The 23,866-nt window shown below is 35.5% G+C and overlaps 1 protein-coding gene across 2 annotated transcripts in view; it reads right to left on the reverse strand.

Annotated features, from left to right (window-relative positions):
• Positions 1-11,584: 11,584 nt before the first annotated feature.
• Positions 11,585-23,866, reverse strand: part of LOC105329105 (uncharacterized) — a 40,179-nt gene continuing 27,897 nt past the window's right edge. For both annotated transcript variants that reach the window (XM_034482959.2, XM_066078697.1), the window contains 28 exons: positions 23,610-23,661; positions 23,271-23,388; positions 22,895-23,154; positions 22,691-22,802; positions 22,098-22,439; positions 21,486-21,772; positions 21,263-21,377; positions 20,795-21,111; positions 20,330-20,444; positions 19,746-20,002; positions 19,092-19,206; positions 18,545-18,798; positions 18,236-18,350; positions 17,703-17,929; positions 17,224-17,338; positions 16,826-17,085; positions 16,400-16,534; positions 15,762-15,908; positions 15,459-15,503; positions 14,673-14,845; positions 14,149-14,306; positions 13,735-13,907; positions 13,389-13,439; positions 13,216-13,254; positions 12,981-13,098; positions 12,545-12,669; positions 12,182-12,296; positions 11,585-11,837 (listed from right to left, as the gene is read on the reverse strand). In XM_034482959.2, the coding sequence (XP_034338850.2) occupies positions 11,708-11,837; positions 12,182-12,296; positions 12,545-12,669; positions 12,981-13,098; positions 13,216-13,254; positions 13,389-13,439; positions 13,735-13,907; positions 14,149-14,306; positions 14,673-14,845; positions 15,459-15,503; positions 15,762-15,908; positions 16,400-16,534; positions 16,826-17,085; positions 17,224-17,338; positions 17,703-17,929; positions 18,236-18,350; positions 18,545-18,798; positions 19,092-19,206; positions 19,746-20,002; positions 20,330-20,444; positions 20,795-21,111; positions 21,263-21,377; positions 21,486-21,772; positions 22,098-22,439; positions 22,691-22,802; positions 22,895-23,154; positions 23,271-23,388; positions 23,610-23,661 (4,470 nt within the window). In that variant the 3' untranslated portion in view covers positions 11,585-11,707. The remainder of the gene's footprint in view (positions 11,838-12,181; positions 12,297-12,544; positions 12,670-12,980; positions 13,099-13,215; positions 13,255-13,388; positions 13,440-13,734; positions 13,908-14,148; positions 14,307-14,672; positions 14,846-15,458; positions 15,504-15,761; positions 15,909-16,399; positions 16,535-16,825; positions 17,086-17,223; positions 17,339-17,702; positions 17,930-18,235; positions 18,351-18,544; positions 18,799-19,091; positions 19,207-19,745; positions 20,003-20,329; positions 20,445-20,794; positions 21,112-21,262; positions 21,378-21,485; positions 21,773-22,097; positions 22,440-22,690; positions 22,803-22,894; positions 23,155-23,270; positions 23,389-23,609; positions 23,662-23,866) is intronic.

Here is a 23,866-nt window from a genome sequence, read left to right on the forward strand (position 1 = left end):
TCACAGAACACTGGATCTTCTTTAAGGAAATGTTTGATTTTAAAGTACATTGTACAATACAACACATTTAATGTGTTGCATTATACAATGTACTTTAAAATCAAACACATTTTGACTTTTTAGTGCACTCAGTTTCCTACAATATTAATCAAATTCTACATCTGAACTCTATTTCACATGCAGATAGGAATGAATAGAAAAAATAAGAAATCTGCAAGCACACATAAGAAATATGGTATGTTATTATTTATTCCAATTCCTACCATAATAATTCATCATAATTATTTTATAATTTTATAGATAGTTCTAAAACATTAGATTTAAATTAAGGTGGTATGGGACACTACCTTCTATGTTGTGACATACTATTATTCGAAATTAATAAAATCAAGTGTTAAAATAGTGTCTTTCTTAAAGTTATTACCCAACAGTGTTAAGCACAGTGGGTTTGAGGGTTCACAACAAATCTGTATGTCGTGAGTTTAAATCCATCTCGGAATGTCACAATCTTTACCTTTCCAAAAAATTTAAAAATAGTTTTAGCTCACCTAAGCTGAAAGCTCAAGTGAGCTTTTCTGATCACCTTTTGTCCGTCGTTCGTCCGTCCGTCTGTAAACTTTTCACATTTTTAACTTCTTCTCTAAAACCAAAACTTGTCCAATTTCAACCAAATTTGACTCAAAGCATCCCTATAGAAAGGCGATTGTAAATTGCAAATATGAAAGACCGATCTTTATTTAAAACGGAGAAAACCGCGAAACTGTAGAAAAAGGGGGTTGCATTTTAAAAAATCTTCTCAAGAATTACTGAGTCAGATTCAACGTAATTTTGCATAAATAATCGTTATGGAAAGGAAATTATAAATTGCAAAAATTATCAACGAATTCTGTTTCAAATTTGAGTAATTTACGAAAATAAAAATAAAGAGATAATCGCTGTCAATCAGTTTATAACTTCGGGTTCAGTATTCCATATCGAAAACGAAAGTTCATTGTTAGTCTCGTTCAACCAGACGCTCGGCTGTCTCCGTATATCTCCGACGAGCAGACTCTGCTCGTCGGAGATATACGGAGACAGCCGAGCGTCTGGTTGAACGAGACTACATTGGTTTATATTTCTGAATAGATTAATTATAAAATAAGAAGGCACAGTGGTGTAATGGAATTGTGCTGGAGTGGGGTCTCAATTTAGAATTGTGAATCTAGAGTGATTCTATCGGCAATGGCATAGCTCATTGACTGTGCCTTAATCATTATGTATCTACTGTAATTTCAATTTCGAAGAACCATTGGTACTGTCATGCAGCAATCGTATCTTCTCGGGCCTTTCCGACAAGCTCGGAAAACATATCCGGGGTTGTTTTCCCAGTTTGAAGTAATTTTAAGATAAAGCTAGCTATTTATTATAAAACATTGTATTTAAAATAACTTTGCATTACAAGACCTAAGCTACTGTTAGGTGTTTTTTTACATTTACAATAAACACACAAAACTTCAAGTGAAGATTATAAAACGAAATTCAAATAGTACAGTTTATCTACAGTAGTACAGTATTCCCAGAATCCCCTACAATGGAGTCGAGCATGCGTATTCCAGTGAAAAGGACTAACGTAGTTGCTAGCGCTCGAGAGCGGTAGCAATAAGGCAGTCATGTATGAATGTTGACGCATGACAAACGGATCAAACTGACAAAGATGATTTTGCTTGTTGTGCAACAGTTTACGTGCGAAGGGATACATGAAACAATTGCTAAATATATTTGTGCCGATTTCGTGAAGTGAATTGAGGTTAAATCTTTAAATGCGTTGACATTTTCACTCGTGACCGTGGATTTAGTTCATTTACGTTGTTTTGAATTTCGTTTATGCTTTTTAACTTGAGGGGAAATATCGCCTGTATTTTGGAATTTTTACATATCGAATCAGATATAGACTTTGGTAAACCAGACAGTTAATTGTTTACCTGCGCAAAAAGAGCAAAATCTGATGCACTAACAACATATTATATTATAAATACTATACATTCTATTGGTAATTCGGTACGATCTCTACGTTATGGTTGATTATAATGCAACGTGCTTTGTTAAGATGCTCTGCATTTTCAGTCTAAACGGAGATTGTTTTTTCTGCTAGAGATATATAGGTATATATATTTTACATGTTTCTTCTGTTTTAATTGTTTACAATTTTCTCTTTACTAACCATTTTCAGCTGTGTCAAGTTTCGAATTATAAGCAGGATACAGAGCTTTTGCTCACACTTTTGTTCATTCTGAATAGGAAATTATAAAGTTGAATGTAATTAACTCTTGTGAACAAAAAATTGACTCAAACCAAGCAGAATTATGAGATTTGTATATTGCTTGTAATTCTACGATTGACGCTGAAATTTTGATTTATCACTAGAAAAGTCTCACTAAACGTTAAATACTTGTACAGAAAAAATAAAGGATGATATGCTCTAACTACTTTTTGGTGCCCCCTCCTAATACGATGAATCTACACCAACTTTGTTGGTTTTTCAGCCACAATTAAATAAAAACGACCTCTTTAAAACAGTTTAAAACATTACTGTTACGGGGATAAATGTATTAAATTATCGCTATTCTTAAGAAAAAATTACAGCGGAAAATCATCTTGATTTGTAGCCATTTGTTAACGTTGATTTTGAATAAAGATGAAAATAAAGGGTGGGCCTTAGTAAAATAGAGCGATATGCCTGTCAATGCATTGCAGTCTGAGGCTCATTGAGAAGGGGGGGGGGCTAGACCTTATATGAAATCTTGACAAGCAAAAAAAAAAAAAAAGAATTTGAGTACGGCTATGTCTAACTTTGCAAAAAAAAGTGTGGGGGGGGGGGGGGGGGAGGGCGACCCCCTCCCCCTCCACCCAGTTCTGACGCCTATGCATTGATTATTCATCGATCAAGTGAGTAAGGTTATAAAACGTAGCACGAGTTCACGCCTGGTAAACAACAATCGTTTATAATGCGGAAGACCAATTAGATTTTTTAATGTTTTTAATTTGAGCGTCTTGAGGTACAATTTTCCTCTTTCACTCATAGGAATTTTTTTTAATAAAATCAATAACTAGCTAGTACAATGCAGTTGAAGATGAATATGTACCTATATGCATATTCTCATATATAATTTGATCGTTTTATAAAGTGAAGGGGTAGAACTAAAATAAAGGGAATTGGAAGTTATGAGTGTACCCCTACCAAAAATTTAGTTTTATATTTTGCATATGGTCTTATTTTTGGTAAAAATGGTATTTCATAAGGGTACCATATCAACGATTAAGTGTAGGAAAATAAGTGTAAAATTTGGATACAGTTTATTTTATGGTAATCTTTTTTTGTTTTTCTACCGAGGGGCCTTTGGAACAATATTCTTTGAACACCCATATTAAGCCATTGTTGCTCAGGTGAGCGATGTGGCCCCATGGGCCTCTTGTTTGGCTAAGTATTGTATTATTTGAAAATTCTAAACTGGTGAAAGTATTTATAATTGAAATATAGTACTTTAATTTACGTAAATATCGTCAGATGTTCGAATTACCATCTTAATTCTCCTGTTAGCTCCATTTTTTTTTCATTTGGGTCAAATATTGTGTTTAATCAGTTTGAGTAAATGTCAGACATATACTGCCTGGTTTTGCTACCAATTCAACTATACATACTTTTCCTTTGACCATCAGGCTGATGGGCATGCAATTTTTGGTTGATTTGTCTCTTGGGTCAGACATTTAATAAAAAAGGAGAAGTTACTACATGTATATAGTTGTTGAGACTAAATCAACTGAAAAGCTCAGTAGTAGCTACATCTAGCACATGCAGGCTGGGGTCTAAATTTTGCTGTAGTGATTCGGGCCCATGAACAACAAACTTTCCCTACACTTTTCCTATGACATACCTGCAAAAGTGTATAAATAAGTTGAGTGACTATTGTGATAAGTATTGTGTAACTGTCAATCTTAAAAAATCAAAAATTATAGTATTTTGTAAAAATAACTCAAAGTCGGTTCAAACATTCTTGTTTAAAAATCATGTAATTGAACAAGAGACATCATATAACTATCTAGGAATTGTGTTTAGCTCCTCAGGTACATTTACAAATTGCCAGGTTGATCTCTACAAAAGAGCTTTAAAAGCATATTTCAAACTTGTAAAGTCTTTTGGAAATATTAAACCAAGTGTCTACACTCTAATACATTTATTTGACCATACTATTAAACCAATTTTATTATACGCTTGTGAAATTTGGGGAACAATAAATACAGATGTAAATTCTACTAAACGCCCCAATTATTGTTTAGACAACTTCTTCAATAAGATGCATTGTGAAAAATTGCATGTTAAATTTTTGAAATATGTAAGTGGTGTACATAAAAAAGCTTGTAACCAAGCAGTTGTTGTAAACTTGGTCGTTTTCCTATGTTTGTTGATATCATAAAGTGTAATCTAAAATATTTACAAAGAATTGAAGCTCTCCCTGAACATTCTTTATTAAAAAATGCAATTGTATGAAAACAATTTCTTATATCAGAATAACAAAAGCAGCTGAAGTAGCAGGATTAATTTTATCCTAGATAAACTACAGTTACAACACCTTATACATGATAGAAATATTGCGTCAATAGCTTCAAGCAAATTTTGTGAAATATATAAAAACACTTGGAGAAATGCACTTCCAGACAACGCAGATAAACAAATTGGTAAACCCAGAATATATGCCCTTTTTAAAACAAGATTTTGTAGAGAAAAATATTTTTCTGTCATTCATAATCCTCATGTCTTAAAATGTTTTACCAACTTTAGAATTAGTTCTCATTCATGTAAGCCATTGAAACTGCTCGCTATAATAAAACTCCTGTTAACGAAAGAAAATGTACTGTTTGTAAATCTGAGGTAGAATATAAATTCATTTTGTATTTTCTGGTCCCTCAAATTAGGGGTCAAAAGGGCTCTAAATTCTTTCTTCCATAGCACTTTACTGAGAAATATTTTGTGATACATGTATGTTTAAGAAGCAAAAATGTTTATCTTTCACTTATAAAACTATACATTATAAAAAAAAATTATCATGCGTTACGTAATTAGGGGTTTTAAGGGGCCAGAAGTCCAAAAACTTCGATCAATTATATCTCATAAAGGACAAATATTTTGAAAAGAAATATAGAATAAATGATGCTTTAAATGATGTTTAAACAATATTCAATCATAAAAGTTTCGTTATATGGCCCCAATAAGGAGATAAGGGGTCGGCCCCTAAAACGTCCTATCCCAGATAGCCCAAAAACGGCAAAGAATTTCTAAACACTTGTTGAACAAAACATCTTTGATATCTAAAGACCTTTCATATAATGCCAAGAAAAAGGGGCTGGCCTTTTAATTTAGGGGCCAAAAGGGCTGTAAAGTCTTTCTTTCTTCCATAGCACTTTACTGAGTAATATTTTGTAATATGTTTAAGAAGCAAAAATGTTCATCTTTTACTAATAAATTTATACATTATAAAATTTTTATCATGCGTTACGTAATAAGGGGTTTTCAGGGGCCAGAAGTCCAAAACTTCGATCAATTATATCTCAAAACGGACAAATATTTTGAAAAGCAATATAGAATAAATGATGCTTAGAATGATGTTTTAAACAATATTTAATCATAAAAGTTTCGTTATCTGGACCCAATAAGGAGATAAGGGGTCGGCCCCTAAAACGTCCTATCCCAGATAGCTCAAAAACGGCAAAGAATTTCTAAACACTTGTTGAACAAAATATGTTTGATATCTAAAGACCTTTCAAATAATGCCAAGAAAAAGGGGCTGGCCTTTCAATTTAGGGGCCAAAAGGGCTGTAAAGTCTTTCTTCAATAGCACTTTACTGAGAAATATTTTGAAAAGCAATATTGAATAATAAATGCTTAGAATGATGCGCTTGTCAATATTCAACCATCGAAATTTTGTCATATGGCTCCAATAAGGGGATAAGGGGTCAGCCCCTAAAACGATCTTAACAAAATAGCTCAAAAACGGCTAAGACTTTCTAAACACTTGTTGAACTAAATATATTTATAAAGACCTATCTTTATATTTTTAGGGGTCATAAAGGCTCTGAAGTCTTTCTTTTATAGCACTTCACTGAAAAATATTTTGTTATATGTTTAGGAAGCAATAATGTTCATCTCACATTTATTTAACAAAAGGTTATAATTATTTGTTCATGTGTTCCGTAATTAAGGTTTTATTAAGGGGTTTTAAGGGGCCAGAAGTCCAAAACTTTGATAGCATATTTCAAACAGAACAAATATTTCTGAAAGCATCATTTTGAAAATCAATATAGAATAAAAATGCTGAGAATAATGTTCCTAACAATATTCAACCATCAACATTTTTTGTTGTTGCCCCGATAAGGAGATAAAGGGTCAAATATCAAAGTCAAGGTCATGTAACCTTAAAAAAATTGCACGGAAGACCTCCTCGTTGCTCGCAACGAGATCGTGTCTAGTTATTATTATTATTTTTTTTTTTTTTACATGTACCTTTGTATGCCCAAAAAGGCCCAGAATTTAGAAATAAAATTATCTTATCTTACAGAATGATTTTGTAAATTTTCTCGCGAAGGTGCCAAAAGTGTTAATTCATAGGCATGGAACACTACTAGTTTATGTGAAATGAGACAAATAAGTGTGGGTAGCTAATGCTATACTCTTGCCATTGGCGTCAGGACCTGGATAAAGGTTTTAGAGCAGGTCCTGTATTTAAATTACTGGTCCTATCTCCATCAAACTTGCATGGATGATGCATCTGGCCTACTTTTGGACTTACCAGATTTGGACGCTGAATCTGAGCCATAAATTTTAGATGCAATAGGAGGTTGAGGTTTTTTGAGCAGGTTAAAGATTTTAGCTCACCTGAGCTAAAATGGTCAAGTGAGCTTTTCTGATCACTTAATTTTTGTCTGACGACTGTCTGTCCAAAACGTTTTCAGTTTTTACCTCTTCTTTAGAACCACTGGGCCAATTGTATCTAAACTTGCCACAAAGCATCCTTAGAATAAGAGGATTCAAGTTTGTTATTAATATGAAGGGCCACACCCTTTATTAGAAAGAGATAATATATGGAAATGGATTTGAAAATTTGAGGACATTTTAAGACATTTTTTCAAAAACCGTTTGTGTGGAATCATTCATAGGTAGTACTAAGATTCAAAATTGTCCAGATCACAATCCCCAGGTTCAGTGGGGGGTTGAATTAATTTTTACATAGGAATAATAGAGATAAATCTTTTGGCTAGATAACCTTTTTAACTTTTACATCACAAATGCATTACAAATAGGAAAATCTTTAAAAATTTCTTATAAAAAACCATTTTTCCAGAAAAACTGACACTAGTGTGGAAGCATCATCAGGTATTGAAGATTCAAGTCTGTTCAAATCATGATCTTATATAATATACTTTCTTATATTATACATATTGTACCATATGATACTATACATATATTAATATATCATATAATACAATTTCATGTGATATAAGATATTTATGTAACATTTTTGAATAAGTTTTCTCGTTATGTCACAAATGAGATAATTTTATAACTATGCCCTGAAAATTGCTAACTCACACCGGAAATAGTTATATCGTCGACGTCAATTTGGTGTACAAACAGCTTGCGTAAAAATGCCAGGGAAGTTTATCAGAGAGGGAATATATAAACACGGAGCGTTTTATAAACAATAATAATTCATCACATGATGGTTTTTATTGTTTCTTTGATATTTTTTATATGTACATATATGATAAAAAAATCATAACATGGCAATTTTTATATCGCATCCTATATTAGCCCTCGGTCGCTTTATATCAGCCCTCGAGCCTGACGGCTCTTGGGATGATATACAGCGACCTCGGGCTAATATAGGATGCGATAAAAAATTGCCATGTAATAATCTATATATATTATATAGAAACCAATATTGTACCATAATATACAATACTATACATAACAATATCATGATACAATATCAAATTATGAAATATCAAAAAGTGATACAATATCATATCGTACCATTGTTACAATATAACATATGATATTATATTGTACGTATCATTATAAACAATAGTGTATTATATTATACAATACTTTATCATAGGAATCATGTTATATCATTTAACAACATACACATCTATCTATCAAGCAGGTTTGAGTGAGGTAGGAGCTCTTTTAGCATCCTTGATAATGGAGATCAGGCTCTGCATCTGAAGCTACCTCAGCGTTTCATTTATAATATATTTAAATCAACTATCCGAGCTGTTATCTATAAAACATGTGACCTGTTCCAAAAAACTAAACCTCATCCAGCATCCGAAACCTATGGCTCAGATTCAGCATTCGAACCTGCCATGTGCATCAGTATCATAAGACGCACCATCCATGCAAGTTTGGTGAAGTTAATTAGGACCAGTAATAACTATAAGATATCATCATCAGAGGGCACCTAGCTATTTCAAAAAATATAACCAGATCTAAAAACCTTAACCTCCTCCAGCATCCGAAACCTATGGCTCACATTCAGTATCCATGCCTGTCAGGTGCATTAGTATCATAAGACACACCATCCATTCAAGTCTGGTGAAGTTAGGACCAGTAATAACTATATAAGATAATATATTTTTAAGCATCGTACCTTGATAATGGAGATCGAGCTCTGCATCTGAAGCTATCTCTGCGATTCATTCATATTATAGTTTAAATTAATCAACTATGCAAGTTTGAAATAGTACTACTATCTATATATTAAACATGTGACCTGTTCCAAAGAACTTAACCTTATCCAGCATCCAAAACCTATGGCTTAACAGATTCAGCATTCTTGCCTGTCAGGTTCATCAGTATCCATGCAAGTTTGGTGAAGTTAGGACCAGTAATAACTAAGATATCATTATCAGAGGGCACCTGTTTCAAAAACTTTAACCTACTCTTTAAACCTTAACGTCATCCAGCATCCAAAACCTTTGTCTCAGATTCAGCATTCAAGCCTGTATGTTGGATCATTTCTTAAGAAACACCATCCGGGCAAGTTTGATGAAGTTAGGACCAGTAGTAACTAAAATATAATCATCAAAGGGCACCAGTGATTCAAAAACTTTAACCAGCTTTAAAAACCCTAACCTCCTCCAGCATCTGAAACCTTTGGCTCAGATTCAGCATTCAAGCCTGGCTGGAGCCTCATTATCATAAGAATTTAATCCATGCAAGTTTGGTGAAGTTAGGACCAGCAGTTACTTAGATATTGCTATCAAAGGGCACCTGCAATAAAACTTTAACCTCCTCCAGCATCTGAAATTTGGGACCCAGATTCAGCATCCAAGTCTTTCAAGTCCATAAGTAGGTCCAGATGCATCATCCATGCAAGTTTGGTGAAGATAGGACAAGTATTAACTTAGATACAGGACCTCCAACAAAAACTTTAACCAAGTCCGGACGCCAATGCCAACGCCGGGGGTATAGCATAAGCTCCCCTTGACCTCGTCTCGGTGAGCTAAAAAGTTATTCTAAAAATTGATTTGGCAGGAAAAGCTTTAAATTTGGTGGAAGCATCTTCAGGGAGAGTAGACTAGATTCAAGATTGTTCAAACCATGATCCCCAGGGATACAGTGGGGCCAAAATGTGGGGTTAGGTTGAACTTTTACTTAGTAAGGAAAAGAGAAAATCTTTAAAAATCTTCTCAAAATTGAAGCAATTGAAGGGGCTCAAAGTTTTACATTTATTTAGAATATGCAGAGAAATATTTGAAAATCATTTTAAACAAGATTTTTTCAATTATGTTGTCCAGATATTTTGCATTTTATATTTTACGGTGGCTCTATACACCACTTTTTGATGACGCAGAACGCAAAAAAGTAAATCTGGAAGCATGCAATTCCGGTACTGGCTGATTTAAACCGAGGCGAATTGTATGGGGACCGCTCTATTAAAATTTGTTTTAAATGTATAGTCTAAATTTTAATTTGTTAATTGGAAAAATCATTACTTACAAGTAATGTGACACCTTCACGTTGTGTCGTATTATTTATCGTAAAAAACAATAAAATCAAGTATGATTTTTTAAATAGGTTCTTTCCGAATATCGATATCTTACAGAGTAGCATAGTGGGTTCACTACAAACCTGTAGGTCATGAGTTCGAATCCCGTAGAGGACAATAAAATGTTTAACTTTCCAAAATTTTCTAAAACGTATTTTTTGGTTGAATACTTGTTGAATACTGTGAAAGAAAATTCTAAACCGGTGAAAGTATCTTAATTATAATATACATTAATATTGACAGATGTTCCTAACCATCATAGGGGGATAGGAGGGTGAATTTCTCTCAGGTTGGGATAAATAAATCCTATTCGTTAATTTTCCCCTTTATTTATTTGACTTTTTTATTTGCATTAAAGCGAATAAATTCACATATATAGGCCTATAATGAAATATGTATTTATTTATCATTCCATCGTGATATTTAGGAAATTTTCTTTAACTCAGAAATGAAAAGTCCACAAGATGTTTGGGACTTAGGAACGATAACTCTAACCTGAGGAACTTTCATACCAAATAAAATTTAAAATATTTTTTGTGTTTATTTGCAATGATTTTTATTCAATTTTTTATGTCACAGTTATTAAAATATATTTTCTTATAACATGCATCAAGCAGCTTTTTTCAGATGATTTGTCAACAGAGTAAGAAAATATGAAAAATTATGTTTTGAGAAATACTAAAAAAAATTGCAATAATAAAATTTTTGAATGTTAAGAAGTAGGTGTCCGAAGGAAATATCCATCATATGACAAAAAAATTTCTCTCAATTTCTTAATAGCTTACATTTTAAAAATTATTTTACAAAAACACGAAAAAACATTTAAAAATTCTTTAAAAATACCTATTGTATCCCTATCATCATTTTAATATTTGATAAGTACACTTATATGTTTTGTGGTCTTCTATTGAAATTTGGAATAAACTTTGGGTGTAAAGAGCCACCTTAAAGCTGATTTGTTCAGGGTAATGGCTATTAATGCTAAGGTGAGCGATGTAGGCCTTGGGCCTCTTGTTGTAGCAGGTGCCCTTTTATGGCCGTATCAAAATTATTAAAGGTCGTATCTTCACAAAACTTGCATAGATGGTGCGTCTTATGATGATATGCACAGGCTTGGATGCTGAATCTGAGCCATAGCTTTCAGTTGCAGAAGGTTATGGTTTTTGGAGCATAAATGTTTTGGGGCAAGTGCCCTAAGTCCCTGATGCTTTCAGTTGCAGAAGGTTAAGGTTTTTGGAGCATATATGTTTTTGGGGCAGGTGCCCTAAGTCTCTGATGACCTTATCTATATCATCGTTGGTTTCTCAGGTTTGATCAGTACCAACCAAGTTCATATCCCAGTGAACTTTTTAACATTATACAATTATTGCTGTTTTTGAGGTCAATACAATGATTAGTTACCTGAGAAGTACAATCATTTACTCTGCAGCTTATTTTACTTTGCATGCAAAACTGTATGATATAGTTCTTAAGATCTTAATAAAAGAAAACAATACATGTCATAATAACAAAATATAATTTTATTGTATAATAATAACTAACAGTACAGTGTCTTCATGCACCGAATAAATATAGTCTTTGTTATCATTGCACTAAGAAATGATCAAATAGAAGAGGAGTGTTTATTCTATTTTGTAACCAGGGGGGAAATTGATTTGGACATTGGAGGGACATTTGGGCTGCGGGCAGCACAACCCTGGGGCAGGGGCCTGGAGAGAGCACACACTTGGAAGGTTAGGCCAGCTCAAGCATCTACAGGAAAGAAAAAAAAACATTTGATATATAGTACATTAGTACGAATAAGTAGCAACATACAAGTTTCCAGTGGTAGCAAAAGAATTTTACTGACTGATTGGCACTTAGATTGTAACAGTAACATGAGTAGTAGAAATAAGAAGCAACATACAAGTTTTGAGTTCTAAGGAATAATATGACTGATAGGGTTTAGATTGTTCACTGTAGTATCTATCATTCCTTTATAAAAATCTGGAATCTGCTGCTTTATTGAAAATTTGTTCTACACCTGAACAAGATCTGCCATTAAGGTTCATAAAATTGCTCGATTCTGGAGACGTTGCAGTTCAAAGTGGACTTACTTTGGATTACACTGATATCTGCCCAAGGTGGCATCCAGACAGGTACACTTGTACTGACAGCCATCATCCCATTGCTCTCCCTGGGAGTACACATCTCCTTTGTAGTAACACAAACCTGAGGGAGATAAAAAGAATTTTTAATCCATATCCCTAAGATTAAAGACTTTTGAATATCACTGAATTTATTACCAATCAACATTTGATCAAATATTCGATCTTGTTGGCTTCCAGTTCCATTTGTTTACACATTTAAAGATATCCCTTTCTTGCATGAAAAATGCTTAATGACAAGTTTATAAAAAGTAAGTGCATATCAAAACGTAACTTGATTCTATCAATATATTTTGAGCAGCCTTCGGTTACCTCTTTCTGCTGGGTTATTGCTGTTGGGGTTGTAGACATGGTTACCACAGTTTGGCACAGCACAACAAGATCCAGGGCTCTTCACCAGGGAGCAGCCTTGTGGGAGTTGTGAATAGGTTGGACATCTGAGAAAGATATTGCTCATATTATAATAGCCAGGCAACATGCAAGTTTTGTCAGATTGACAAAGAGTCCGACAACAAAAAAATAAAAACATGTAACTTTTATATATCTCTTTGAACGATGGTACAAAAGTAAAACGTAAAATATTGTACAAGTCGAAACATTATCATGACATAGCTAGTGCATATTACAGTGTAAATCCCTATCTTTATTAAATCTGTATGTTAAATCCATGGCTCCAGATCTGTACTTGTTTTGAATCTGCTAAAGTTATACCCCTTCTAAAGCATCAGTTGATATCTAACATACTTACAGTTCTACACATTGATAGTTTCCATTTCTGGCATCTGTGCATGTACAGTTATATTTACAACCGTCGGTCCAGGAGTCTCCTTGGTTGTAGACCTTGTTATTGTATACACAAGCAGCAGCTAAAAGGAAAGTGTAATAGAATTTAAGAACTACTCACTTTCATTGAATTTGAAATAAATGTGGGAATTAATTTAATGAAATATAAAAGCAGAGAAACAAAATATGGACATGCTTACTGTTTGTGACTTGGAAAGTGGGTCTCACAGTGACGATGCCTAAAATATGAAGAGGAGAAAAGAATAATATTTCTTGCAAAATCACCGGTGTAAGATTGGTTTGTCCAGTTATTTTCCATTCTTTTTTTTTTTTTTAAATGTAAACAAAACAAAGTTTCAAAAAATCTACTCACATGTTCCATGGTGGCCCATGATAGCAAGAACATCTCCAGTTCCAACTTGGGCTGCAAAAATGAACAGAATCATAGATCGTTTCTATTTATTTTGTGGTTGACTTCTGATAAAATTGATGGTGGTAAATAAAGTTTCTCTATATTATAAAGTTTATGTTTAAAATTTAAATGAATAAATCAAGACATCTATACTATGTTAAACTGATTTGCAGCAAGAACTTAAAGTGACAACATAGTTTGCAGGATTTTCTTTCATGCAAATAAAAGTTGCCAGACATTATATCTGCCTTTTAATTTGTATTAGTTAATCAGCAACAAAAAAGGGAAGCTCTTAATTTATTCTCACTCTGTTCAAAGTGGGAGGATGTTTGGCCAGGAGAGTAGAGGAAGGCAGGCTTTCCACCAGCACTAGCCTCAAATGGACAGTTGTTCTGGGTGGAGATCATGATCCATCCATAGGTATCGCATTGAGTGTTAGAGTGCTGACTCATCAGGAACTCCCGCCCAGTGTTGGTGTCACTACAAATAGCCACAATTCCCTTTGAGGCAAAATTCTTATTGACCTGTAATTTCACATCAGTTTTGGAAGGAGGAGGAGGGGGAGGGGGGTTTACAATTTCTTTTCTCATGTCAAGGGACTTCTTGCTTGTTTTATTGTTTGTGAAACTAATATCACAATGGTTGCAAAAATCATGTGAAAAATAGATTGTTGTGAAAAAGTTAATAATGTATATAGGGTAATGTTTGTATGTATACACACCCCATCATGCTGAAAACTTCCTTGGCTGCTGTCTTGATGTCTGTGTAGCTGGAAGCAATGATTCTGCTAGGATCAAACCAGTTGTTCTGATTGGCTCCAATTGAATTGAACTCGATCCATGCCTTCTCTTGTCCATTCTTGTAGATAGACACTCGAATCTGCATAGAGGGATATCAAATGAGACAACATTGATCCTGAGAAGTACACGTACACTGTATCTGAACTGTCAAGAGTTACATTTAAAATGTTAATGATTACAACTTACTATAATCATTCATCATTGATAATTCAATTCTTATTATCTACATAATCAATGAATGATGTCATAGTTTGATTTCATATATTCAAGCACTATATCAAAGGTTTCAAAATAACCATGTATCCAGCATGAAGTATATAAAATGCATTCTAAATCCCTACTATTCCTAAAACATACAATTTTTTTTCTTTGCAGTTTTTTATATTCTAAGGGTAATAACATGGAGCAAGGAGAATGTGTGTAAGAAATAAACTTGTATATGTACCCTATCAAGACACATGCTGTTCCATTGTGACAGGTCAGTTTTGTAGTGACCCTTGAATGTGTTGGTAAGATACATAGCCTGTTGGTTGTTGGCGTTCATTGTAGCTGGGCTGGTCCAGATCTGGTACATGTCCCCTGGCACTCCGGCCACACCCTTCATCAGAGTTGTGTACCCTTCAACAGACATCACACGCATATAACATTCATTTTCATGATTAAAAAACACTGTGCTAGTATTCTACTGGTCATAGACCAATTCTCGCAATGAACCACTTCTTGCCAGTGAGTGAATTCCTACATCACTATATCATACATAGAATTATATGATAGTGATGTAGAGATGAACGAGAGAGAAATGGAAATTATACATGTATGTCTCTACTTTAACCTTTCATCTCTTACTCAAATAATATGTTTTACAATGACTACTTGGGATGAGTGAAGAAGGAACTTTAACATATCTTGTACAATTGTCAACTATATCCCAAAGACTTGCCCCAACCTAAAACAACACTGCTTTCTCTCAAATTCTTTTACCTCCACTCAGAACCCAAAGTTATAAAATATTTACTGGTATTCCAAAAATTTTCCTCTGTTACATAAATTTTGTTTATGAAGTTGTACATTTTTGTGTACTATATATATGTTGTAGGCATATTCCCCCATTGTTTAGGTGTGTGAAATCCCATTGACCATATGCAATTTATCTTCTTATGTATTTTGCAGATATCACTATGAAGTTCTCTATTTTTACAGTGCTAACACTTTTTATAAAACTATTACTTACCTGTGGGAGGCTGAACTTGGAAGTTAATGACTGATCCGGTGGAACCTTTAAAAAAAAAACATTCTCAAGTATTCAACACTGCAATAGTCTTTTTCTATATTTACATTCTTAATAGCACATTTTTTCAAAGTAAAGTAAGGACATTTTAACATTTGTAAAGAGTTTGTTAAACTCATGTAACATAAAGAAAATGACTTTTGAGTTCCAAGTCCTTGTTTCTAGTCTTTTAGTATACAGTACATCAAAAATACTTTTAAAGCAAACTTATAATCATAGTATTTTCAAATTTCTGATTTTACGTACTACAGAATCCACAGTAGAAACGGCAGTTGTCACGCGCCCAGGGTTCAAACTGTCCGGTACAGCTGGATTTACCATATGCCTGACAGTTGTCGAGCTTATCCTGGCACACAGTGCTTGGGGTGGGGGCAGGAGTGGTTGGAGCAGAGTCTAAATGATTAAACAAACACATTTTATTTCTAAGTCTAACATTTGTATTAAGTTTGAATACGGTTTACTTTATTCTTCTCACATTCAAAAATACTGTGAAATACTGATTCCTAATTAAAAATAAATAAATCAAGATCTGCATTTAATTCAAAGAAGCGTCCCTTGCTAATTTTAGATTCTCACTAACATTATCCTGACAGATATGGACCGTATGAGATTATAATAAAAGTTTGCATTGGCAATTTTTTTTATTCCTGCAATTTGATACAAATCAACAGAATCATCAAATAAAGTACTTGTTTAAAATAATCAACAGTATATACCAAAAACTTCTAATCAAATATAAAAAGCTCCCATTATAACTTACATTTCAAAGAATTTCTCTTTTTGTCAAATGTTTTGCTAATGTGAGTACATGTAATAGGAACTTCATAATATCAAATATAAAATTAATCAACTTATCAATAAAAAAAATCTCATTTTGCACTCACTTGTACATAAGTTGCAGTATTTTGCACAGTTGTCTGTTGCCCAAGGTCGGTAAGTACCAGTGCAGACAGATTTACCATACAAATCACAGTTGTTGATACGGTTGGCACAAACTGGTTGCACGGTTACAGATGGCGCTAGGGAAAAAAAAACAAGACTTCAATCACTTCTCACCAATTAGATATACACATATTAAAAAACAATTAATTATAATGTCATCTGCGTTTCTTGTGACAGCTCAGTATGAAAAAAGAATAGAAACAATTATATCATTTATCTTTTTGACACGACCTTAAGCCTGTTCAACAGAGCGGATGGGCTTGAAAACTTCCATTAAAGAAAAGGGAATTTGAACGGGCATTTGCAAGCTACCCGCTCTACTAAACAGGCCTCGCATGTTTCATTTTAAGTACAACTGTAGTCCTTACTGCAGAAGCCACAGGTCAGGTTACAGTGCGATCTTGCCCATGGTTCATAGGCTCCACGACAGGCCACCTCCTTCTGGTAGTTTTTGCAGTTGTCGATGGTGTCGTGACAGAGTGGATCAAGATAAGGCCTAACAGTGGGTCCACCAATGACTGGGGGTGTGGGTGAGCTCTCAGGGGTCTTGCAACGGACCTCTGCACAACACTCACCAGGAACATCGTACATTTTACAAACTGAAGGGAGGGAGGTGTAGGTCTTACATCTGTGGAAAACGAGAATTTGATTACAGTTTCTGCAGTTACATGCATAATCATTACGTAAGACCTTGCACAGCTACAAGCATAAAACACACATGGAACTCCTTAGAAAAACTTATCCTAACCGTCCACTGGTTCATTACCTGGCAGTACACTGGTACATTCCCTTGGACTGATCCACGCAGGTACATTTGAAGTCACATCCATCCTCCCATGTCTCGCCTTGTCTGTAGATGGATCCCTTGTAGATGCAAACATCTGGCAAAAAAGAATTGGTTTATTATTAAAAATTCACAATCTAAAACTGAATTTTTTTATAAATACATGTACACTGCTCTCTATTGCAACGAAGTACACAATTTGCTATTAATTAAATGATGAAAGATCCTGTTTATGTACAAGATCAATTTATTAACAGTCTTTTAAGTATGTTCATAGCATGTTCATATGGTAATACATTGCAACTGTAGATTGTAAACAGCAATATCCATGTAAAAGAAGACATCCCTTACCACACTAACTTAAAAATAAAAATAATCATCATAGTCTTAACTTGTGTGAGTTAGTGATCGAAGAGATTTCCCTGTGTTGAAATGAGAGACAGATACGATGGTAAACTTACTGGACTGATTGCTGAATGAATTGCTGCCGGTGGCGAATGGCTGGCTGTATCCCGGTCTGAATCCAGTGAAGCCTCCTGGGTAGGTTCCGTACACTGGGTACTGGGAGCTTGGGCTGGTCAGTGGGTTGATGGTCGATCCGTCGGGGTTTCTGCACATTGGTTGTGGGCAGCAGTCTCCACCAGCTCTCATCAGATAGCACTCGGTGGGCAGATTGTAGTTGGGACATCTGGAAACACAGTTTAGTTTTATTTAAATTCTGAAATTATTCTAAAGACTTCTTAATTCATTTATCAATAAAACATTGTAAACATACTATATTTAGCGTGTATGATATTTGGCAGAATATAATTTCAACAAGTGAGCGTGGATTTGATTTAGCACATTTCTAAATGTACCTATTTATCTATTTATATATTTTACATTTGGTAATGTACTTGATTTAGCAGACGCCATTTTCTGCCAAAAACACTAAATAGAATACACAGCCATATCTAATATGTTTACAGTACATGAGGTAAGCAAAACGTCTTACTTTGGACTACACTCGTAGTATCCACTGTTTGCATCCTTGCACTCGCAGGAGTATTCACATCCATCATCCCATTTGTCTCCCTGGTTGTACAGTTTATTCTTGTAGATGCACAAGTCTTGACAAAGAAAAATGTAATTCAAAAGAGAATCAATATATGCTATTAGAAAAGGAGAATGTCTCTAATCTTTGATCTGTTTTGTAAACCAAGGTTTTCAGTACTTTAGGTTTGGTTTGAGAGAGAGAGAGAGAGAGAGAGAGAGAGAGAGAGAGAGAGAGAGAGAGAGAGAGAAATGACCATGCAGAACTTACTGTTTCTGCTACCAGTGAATCCTGAGGCCACAGTTCCAGGAACAACCTGACTGCCAGTCACACTGGGGTTGTATCCTGGGTTGATGATCTGGGGTACCTGAGAGGGTTGGATCGCGGGTGCTGGGGTAGGGTACAGCTGTGGGGCGGGGTTGTAGTTGCCGAAGTCTGGACTGTTACAGCTGAGAGTTGGGCAGCACTGACCAGGGACGTTGGTGAAGCTACAGTAGCTTGGCAGTGGTGGATAGGATGGGCATCTGTCAGAGAAATTAAATATATTGCACTGTGTTGTATAGAACTTATGTTCATTGGTTTCATTTTATTCATTGATCATCAATTTTCACAGACTTTGTTGGTTTGGTAATCCATGAATTTTAAAGTTAAATATTTGTAACAGGAACATGTATTATCAAAACGACTATTGTCCATCAATTTATGTTTCCTTAAAACTGTAAATTTTACTTAATCCACATAAAATTTATACCCACAAGTATTAGTTATATAACAGTCTTCATTTGAAAACCAAACCTTTAACCAAAATAGTCCTTACTTAGATGTACACTTGTAGAGACCGGTGGATTCCTCCATACAGTTGCAGACATATTTACAGCCATCATCCCAGGACTGTCCTTGGTGATACACTGTACTCTTGTATACACATCCACCTAGTACACAAAACAGATTTTATAATACCAGTAGTCTTCGACATTTGAAAATGATTAAGTAACCTAACCCTTTGTTTTAGCTGACTGAAGCTTGTTATTTCTATGAGTTAAATGAAGAATCTAGTGTTTTCATGTCATAGATACTGTAAATTCCTTATTAAACATGAGGAATTAATATCTGCCTAAAATCTTGAAAAGCATCCTTCGTGGATTTTAAAATCTCACCATTATTTTCTGAGAGTTCAAAACTATAAGAAATAAGGAGAAAAGTTCAACGTTCGCTATTTTATATTCTCGCGATTTGATACAAACCAGCGGGATCGCGGAATTAAGTACTCGTATAATATAAGGAAATTACAGTATGGCTCAATACATATTGTATGCAAAATATACAATAAATCACTTTGTAACTTATATTTCTTTCTCAATAACAAAGACCCTTTCAGAATCCTTTCAGAATCCCTTAACTGAGGAACCCCTAATTAACAACTGTAAAACAAAAACATCAATTCATCCATCAACTCTAAATTTGTCCTTACTTCTGGTGCCTGAGGTTCCAGGAGCACCACTGATGGGGTAGCTAGGCTGTCCAGATCCAGTGAACACCTGGTGGGTTCCCACGGGGATCACATGCTGAATGGTGGGTGACAGGGTAGGGGAGACTGTTGGTCCGCTAGGAATCTGGGGAACCAGCACCTGACCGTTGGGGGCTGTGCATTCTACTTTCTCACAGCACTGATCGGCTGGATCAGGGACCAAGTGACAGTAGGATGGGAGTGAGGAGTAGGTCTTGCATCTGTTATCATGATGAGAAGTCCATACACACAAAGTTACTTTAAGAGATATAGGCATTTGAAGATATGAAGTTATATCAATGGTTATCAATTTTTTGCACTCAAGAATTGTCTCATGCCTCAATCCTGCCATGATGTTTCATTTCCTTTACAAAATGTTCAATAATTGACTTTTTGGGGATTATTCTTTTATCTAATACCGAGCTAATAGCAAACACACATTTTATTTTTAATTTTTGTTTAAAGAACATGTCAATCATATTTTTACCTTTAGCCTCATTAAAAAACTTTAAAAATAAGGATACTATTTGGTACATAACGACACTGACCTTGCCTGACATCTGTAACTGTTAGACATGGCATCCACACAATAACAAGTGAAGTCACAGCCATCCTGCCATTTAGAGCCCTGGGGGTGGAGACCACCCTTGTAGAGACACATATCTAGGGGGAAAAATCACATTTCATTAATCAAACCCTCCTTTTTGTAAAACCAGGAAAATACAATAATTTGCCCCCAAGAATGTTGAAATTTCTAATTAATAATAAAAACATTTAAGAGAACTCGATGGTCATGGCCATTTCTAGACTAAAATACTCTCCTTTAGAAAAAAAGCTCTATATAAAGATATAAAAAAAACAATTAAATTAGCTAAAATATTTGGAATTTTTTCTTTACTTAATGACAGTTTATGGCTTAAAGTATCATATCTAAAAATTTTAAGTAAGTTTCTGATGGATTATTTGTTAACCATTCCGCCTCCTAAGTCTGGACGCTGAATATTTTAACTTACTTGAGGGTTTGAGTGTGGTTTGGGAGCCTGTGTTAGAAGGATTGGTGTTGGGGTTGATGACAATGGGGTTCTGAGTGGTCTGTGTCCCAGTGACACCTGGGTTTGTGTTGGGGTTGATGATAATGGGAGCTGTGGTCTGTGTTCCAATGACTGGAGTGTTGGTATTGGGGTTAATGACGATCGGTGTGTTAGGGGCTAAAGTCACTGTTGGACCATAGGTTGGTATGAATGGTGTACACTTGGCGACTTGGCAGCAGACATCATTGGGATCACGTTCGTAAGAGCACTGGGGTGGAAGTGGTGGGTAAGTGTAGCATCTGTACGAATAAACAATAATCTTAATTTACTCAATCCAACCATTACCCTCTCCTAAAAACTACATGTAGATTATGAAGTATCATGCAGTACTGAATGCATGTCAAAATCGTAGGTTGTTTAATGGATTTGTTCACTGACAGAACCTCTTACCTGTCGGTACACCTGTATTGTCCTCTTGAAGCATCAATACACTCACACTTGTATTGACAGTTATCGTCCCATTTGTCTCCCTGGTTGTAAGCAACACCCTTGTAGATACAGGCCTCTGTTAAAAAAAAGGAAGAGTACATGTACTTCCTAAAGCTAAAAAAGTCTTGCATATTGAGAGTATAAAACAAAATCTCTCTCTCTCTCTCTCTCTCTCTCCACTAACTTGTAGATCCAGTGATAATTGTTCCAGGGTAACTTGAGCCAGCTCCTGGGACGATGCCACTTCCAATGAAGCTACCAGTGGGAACAGGTGAGGGGTAAATCATCACTCCACTGGTGCTGGGGTTCATCTGAGGGTTGAGGGTGATGCCACCGGGTCCTGGTGTGGGGTTAGGTTGTGGGGTAGGGTTCAGGATGTTAGGATTGTTACAGTCTGGGGCCACACAGCAACTGTCCTTGGGATCTGTTCTAAGGACGCAGCCAGCTGGTACACTATTGTAGGTATGGCATCTGATTGGGAGAGATAAGATTTAAATTAATATCATGACTTATTAAAACTTCTTAGAATAAGTTCATTAGAAAATAAAATGTAAAGAAGACAAGCCTACAAAATTAAAATGTCTTTACAAAATCATAAAACTATTCATTTTTGCTTTGCACCATGTATCAAACATTTTAAAGCAGATAAATTCTGTGAAATGTGCTTTCTATTTTTATCTATTTTTAGCAATATATTTAGGTACTTGCTCTTGCAGATAATTCCAGTTATATGGTACTAGTTACGCTTTTGAATTAAGGTATTAGACGTGTGTTTAAGTCCAGTTTAAGGTCTGACCTTGGATGGCAGCTGATGTAGCCAGTGGTGACATCGTCACACTGACAAGTCTTGTCACATCCGTCATTCCAGGTCTGACCCTGAGAGTAGAACACACCCTTGTACACACAGGAGCCTGGGGGTGGGGCTCTGGTGGGGTTAGGATTTGGGGTGGGTACAGTGTTGGGGGCCACAGAGGGGTTTCCTGGCAGTGGTGCTGGGGTCATGATGGGCTGTGGCGTTGGGATACCGTTGGGGAATGGTGTGGGATTCACAAAGTCGCAGTATGGTTTCTGGCAGCATGGATTGGCAGTGTCTTGTAATAGGACACAGTGGCTATCCAGATTTGGGTATTTGGTGCATCTGAAATGGAATGAATGAATTTTTTTTAATCTAAACTAACTAGCGTAAAGAGCAATTTTGGAACAGAAAAGAATAATCAGTTGTAAGAGGGTAGGATCAAGATGGCAAGGGAGGTACCTACAGCCCAACAATTTGGCAAAAAAAGAGGAACAAAATCATAATATCAAAAGTACAAATTAATGGCCTTTTTTTTTAAACTAAGGGATAAAAAATTTACAAAAGATATGCAAAACATAGCCATCAAATCTTACTTTTCTGTACACTGGTACTGTCCAGACATATCATCCAAGCACACACAGTCAAACTGGCATCCATCGGACCAGGTCTGTCCCTTCTGGTAAACGACTCCCTTGTAGTAACAGCCTACAGCAGATGGGGAAAGGCAAGCCAAGTCAACGCATTTCATGTACATTGTCTTTCAAAAATGGATCAAAATAACCCGAAACCCAACTGACCTGCTTTGGGTAGAGGTGGTGAAAGGGTTGGTGAAGGAGTGTTTCCTGGAAGTGGGCTAGGAGTGGGCTGAGATGTAGGTACAGGGGCAAGGCCAGTCAGTACTCCAGGCTTGGCAGTGACCGGTGTAGGTACATATCCTGGTGTGGGCACTGGGCCGGCTGTGGGCTTAACTGGGCATTTTGGTACCTGGCAGCAAGAAGGATCTTTGGGATCGGGAACCAGAGTACACTCAGCTGGCACGCTGGTGTATCGAGCACATCTTAAAAATTGAATTAGGATACAGATATTGAATCATGAATTGTAAGTAAGTGTATCATCTGTCATTCAGTTATTCACACTGATCTCGCCCCTCTGTAGGAGCACTCTCAGGTTTACCTCTCCTGACATCTGTAGTAACCGGTGGCAGCATTCTCACAGCGACATACAGCATTACAACCGTCATACCATTGCTGGTCCTGTCTGTAGTACTGGGTGTTCTTGAACACGCACACATCTAGAAGTAGCATATTTTACACAATGATGGCAAAATGTACACACATTTTTATACTAAATAAATAAACTTTCCTCCCCCAAATAGCATTTGATGTGATACTTCAAATGAATCTTAAATAACGTTCTTCATCCCATGATTGTGACTTAAGTTTGCTATCTTCAAAAAAAAAAATTGCGTGAAATTATCACCACTGCACCTCTGTGTCAAAATATATATATTACCTTTAGGCTTTGGAGCTGGTGTTGGATTCATGTTGGGTCCTGGGTTTGGTGCCTATTGTAAAAAATATAAAAGAAATGTAAAAAGGCAAACAAGAGGCCCATGGGCCACATCGCTCACCTGAGGAACAATAGATATGATAAAATCAGCTTAATGGAGTCATAATACAAACAATCTGGACAATGTACAATAATACATGTAGATCCTGTATAAATAAAATCCATTTTTCCCCCTGGATATTCTTATGTTTATAATCATT

The sequence above is a fragment of the Magallana gigas genome, chromosome 3, assembly GCF_963853765.1.
Source record: "Magallana gigas chromosome 3, xbMagGiga1.1, whole genome shotgun sequence".
Lineage (NCBI taxonomy): Eukaryota > Metazoa > Mollusca > Bivalvia > Ostreida > Ostreidae > Magallana > Magallana gigas.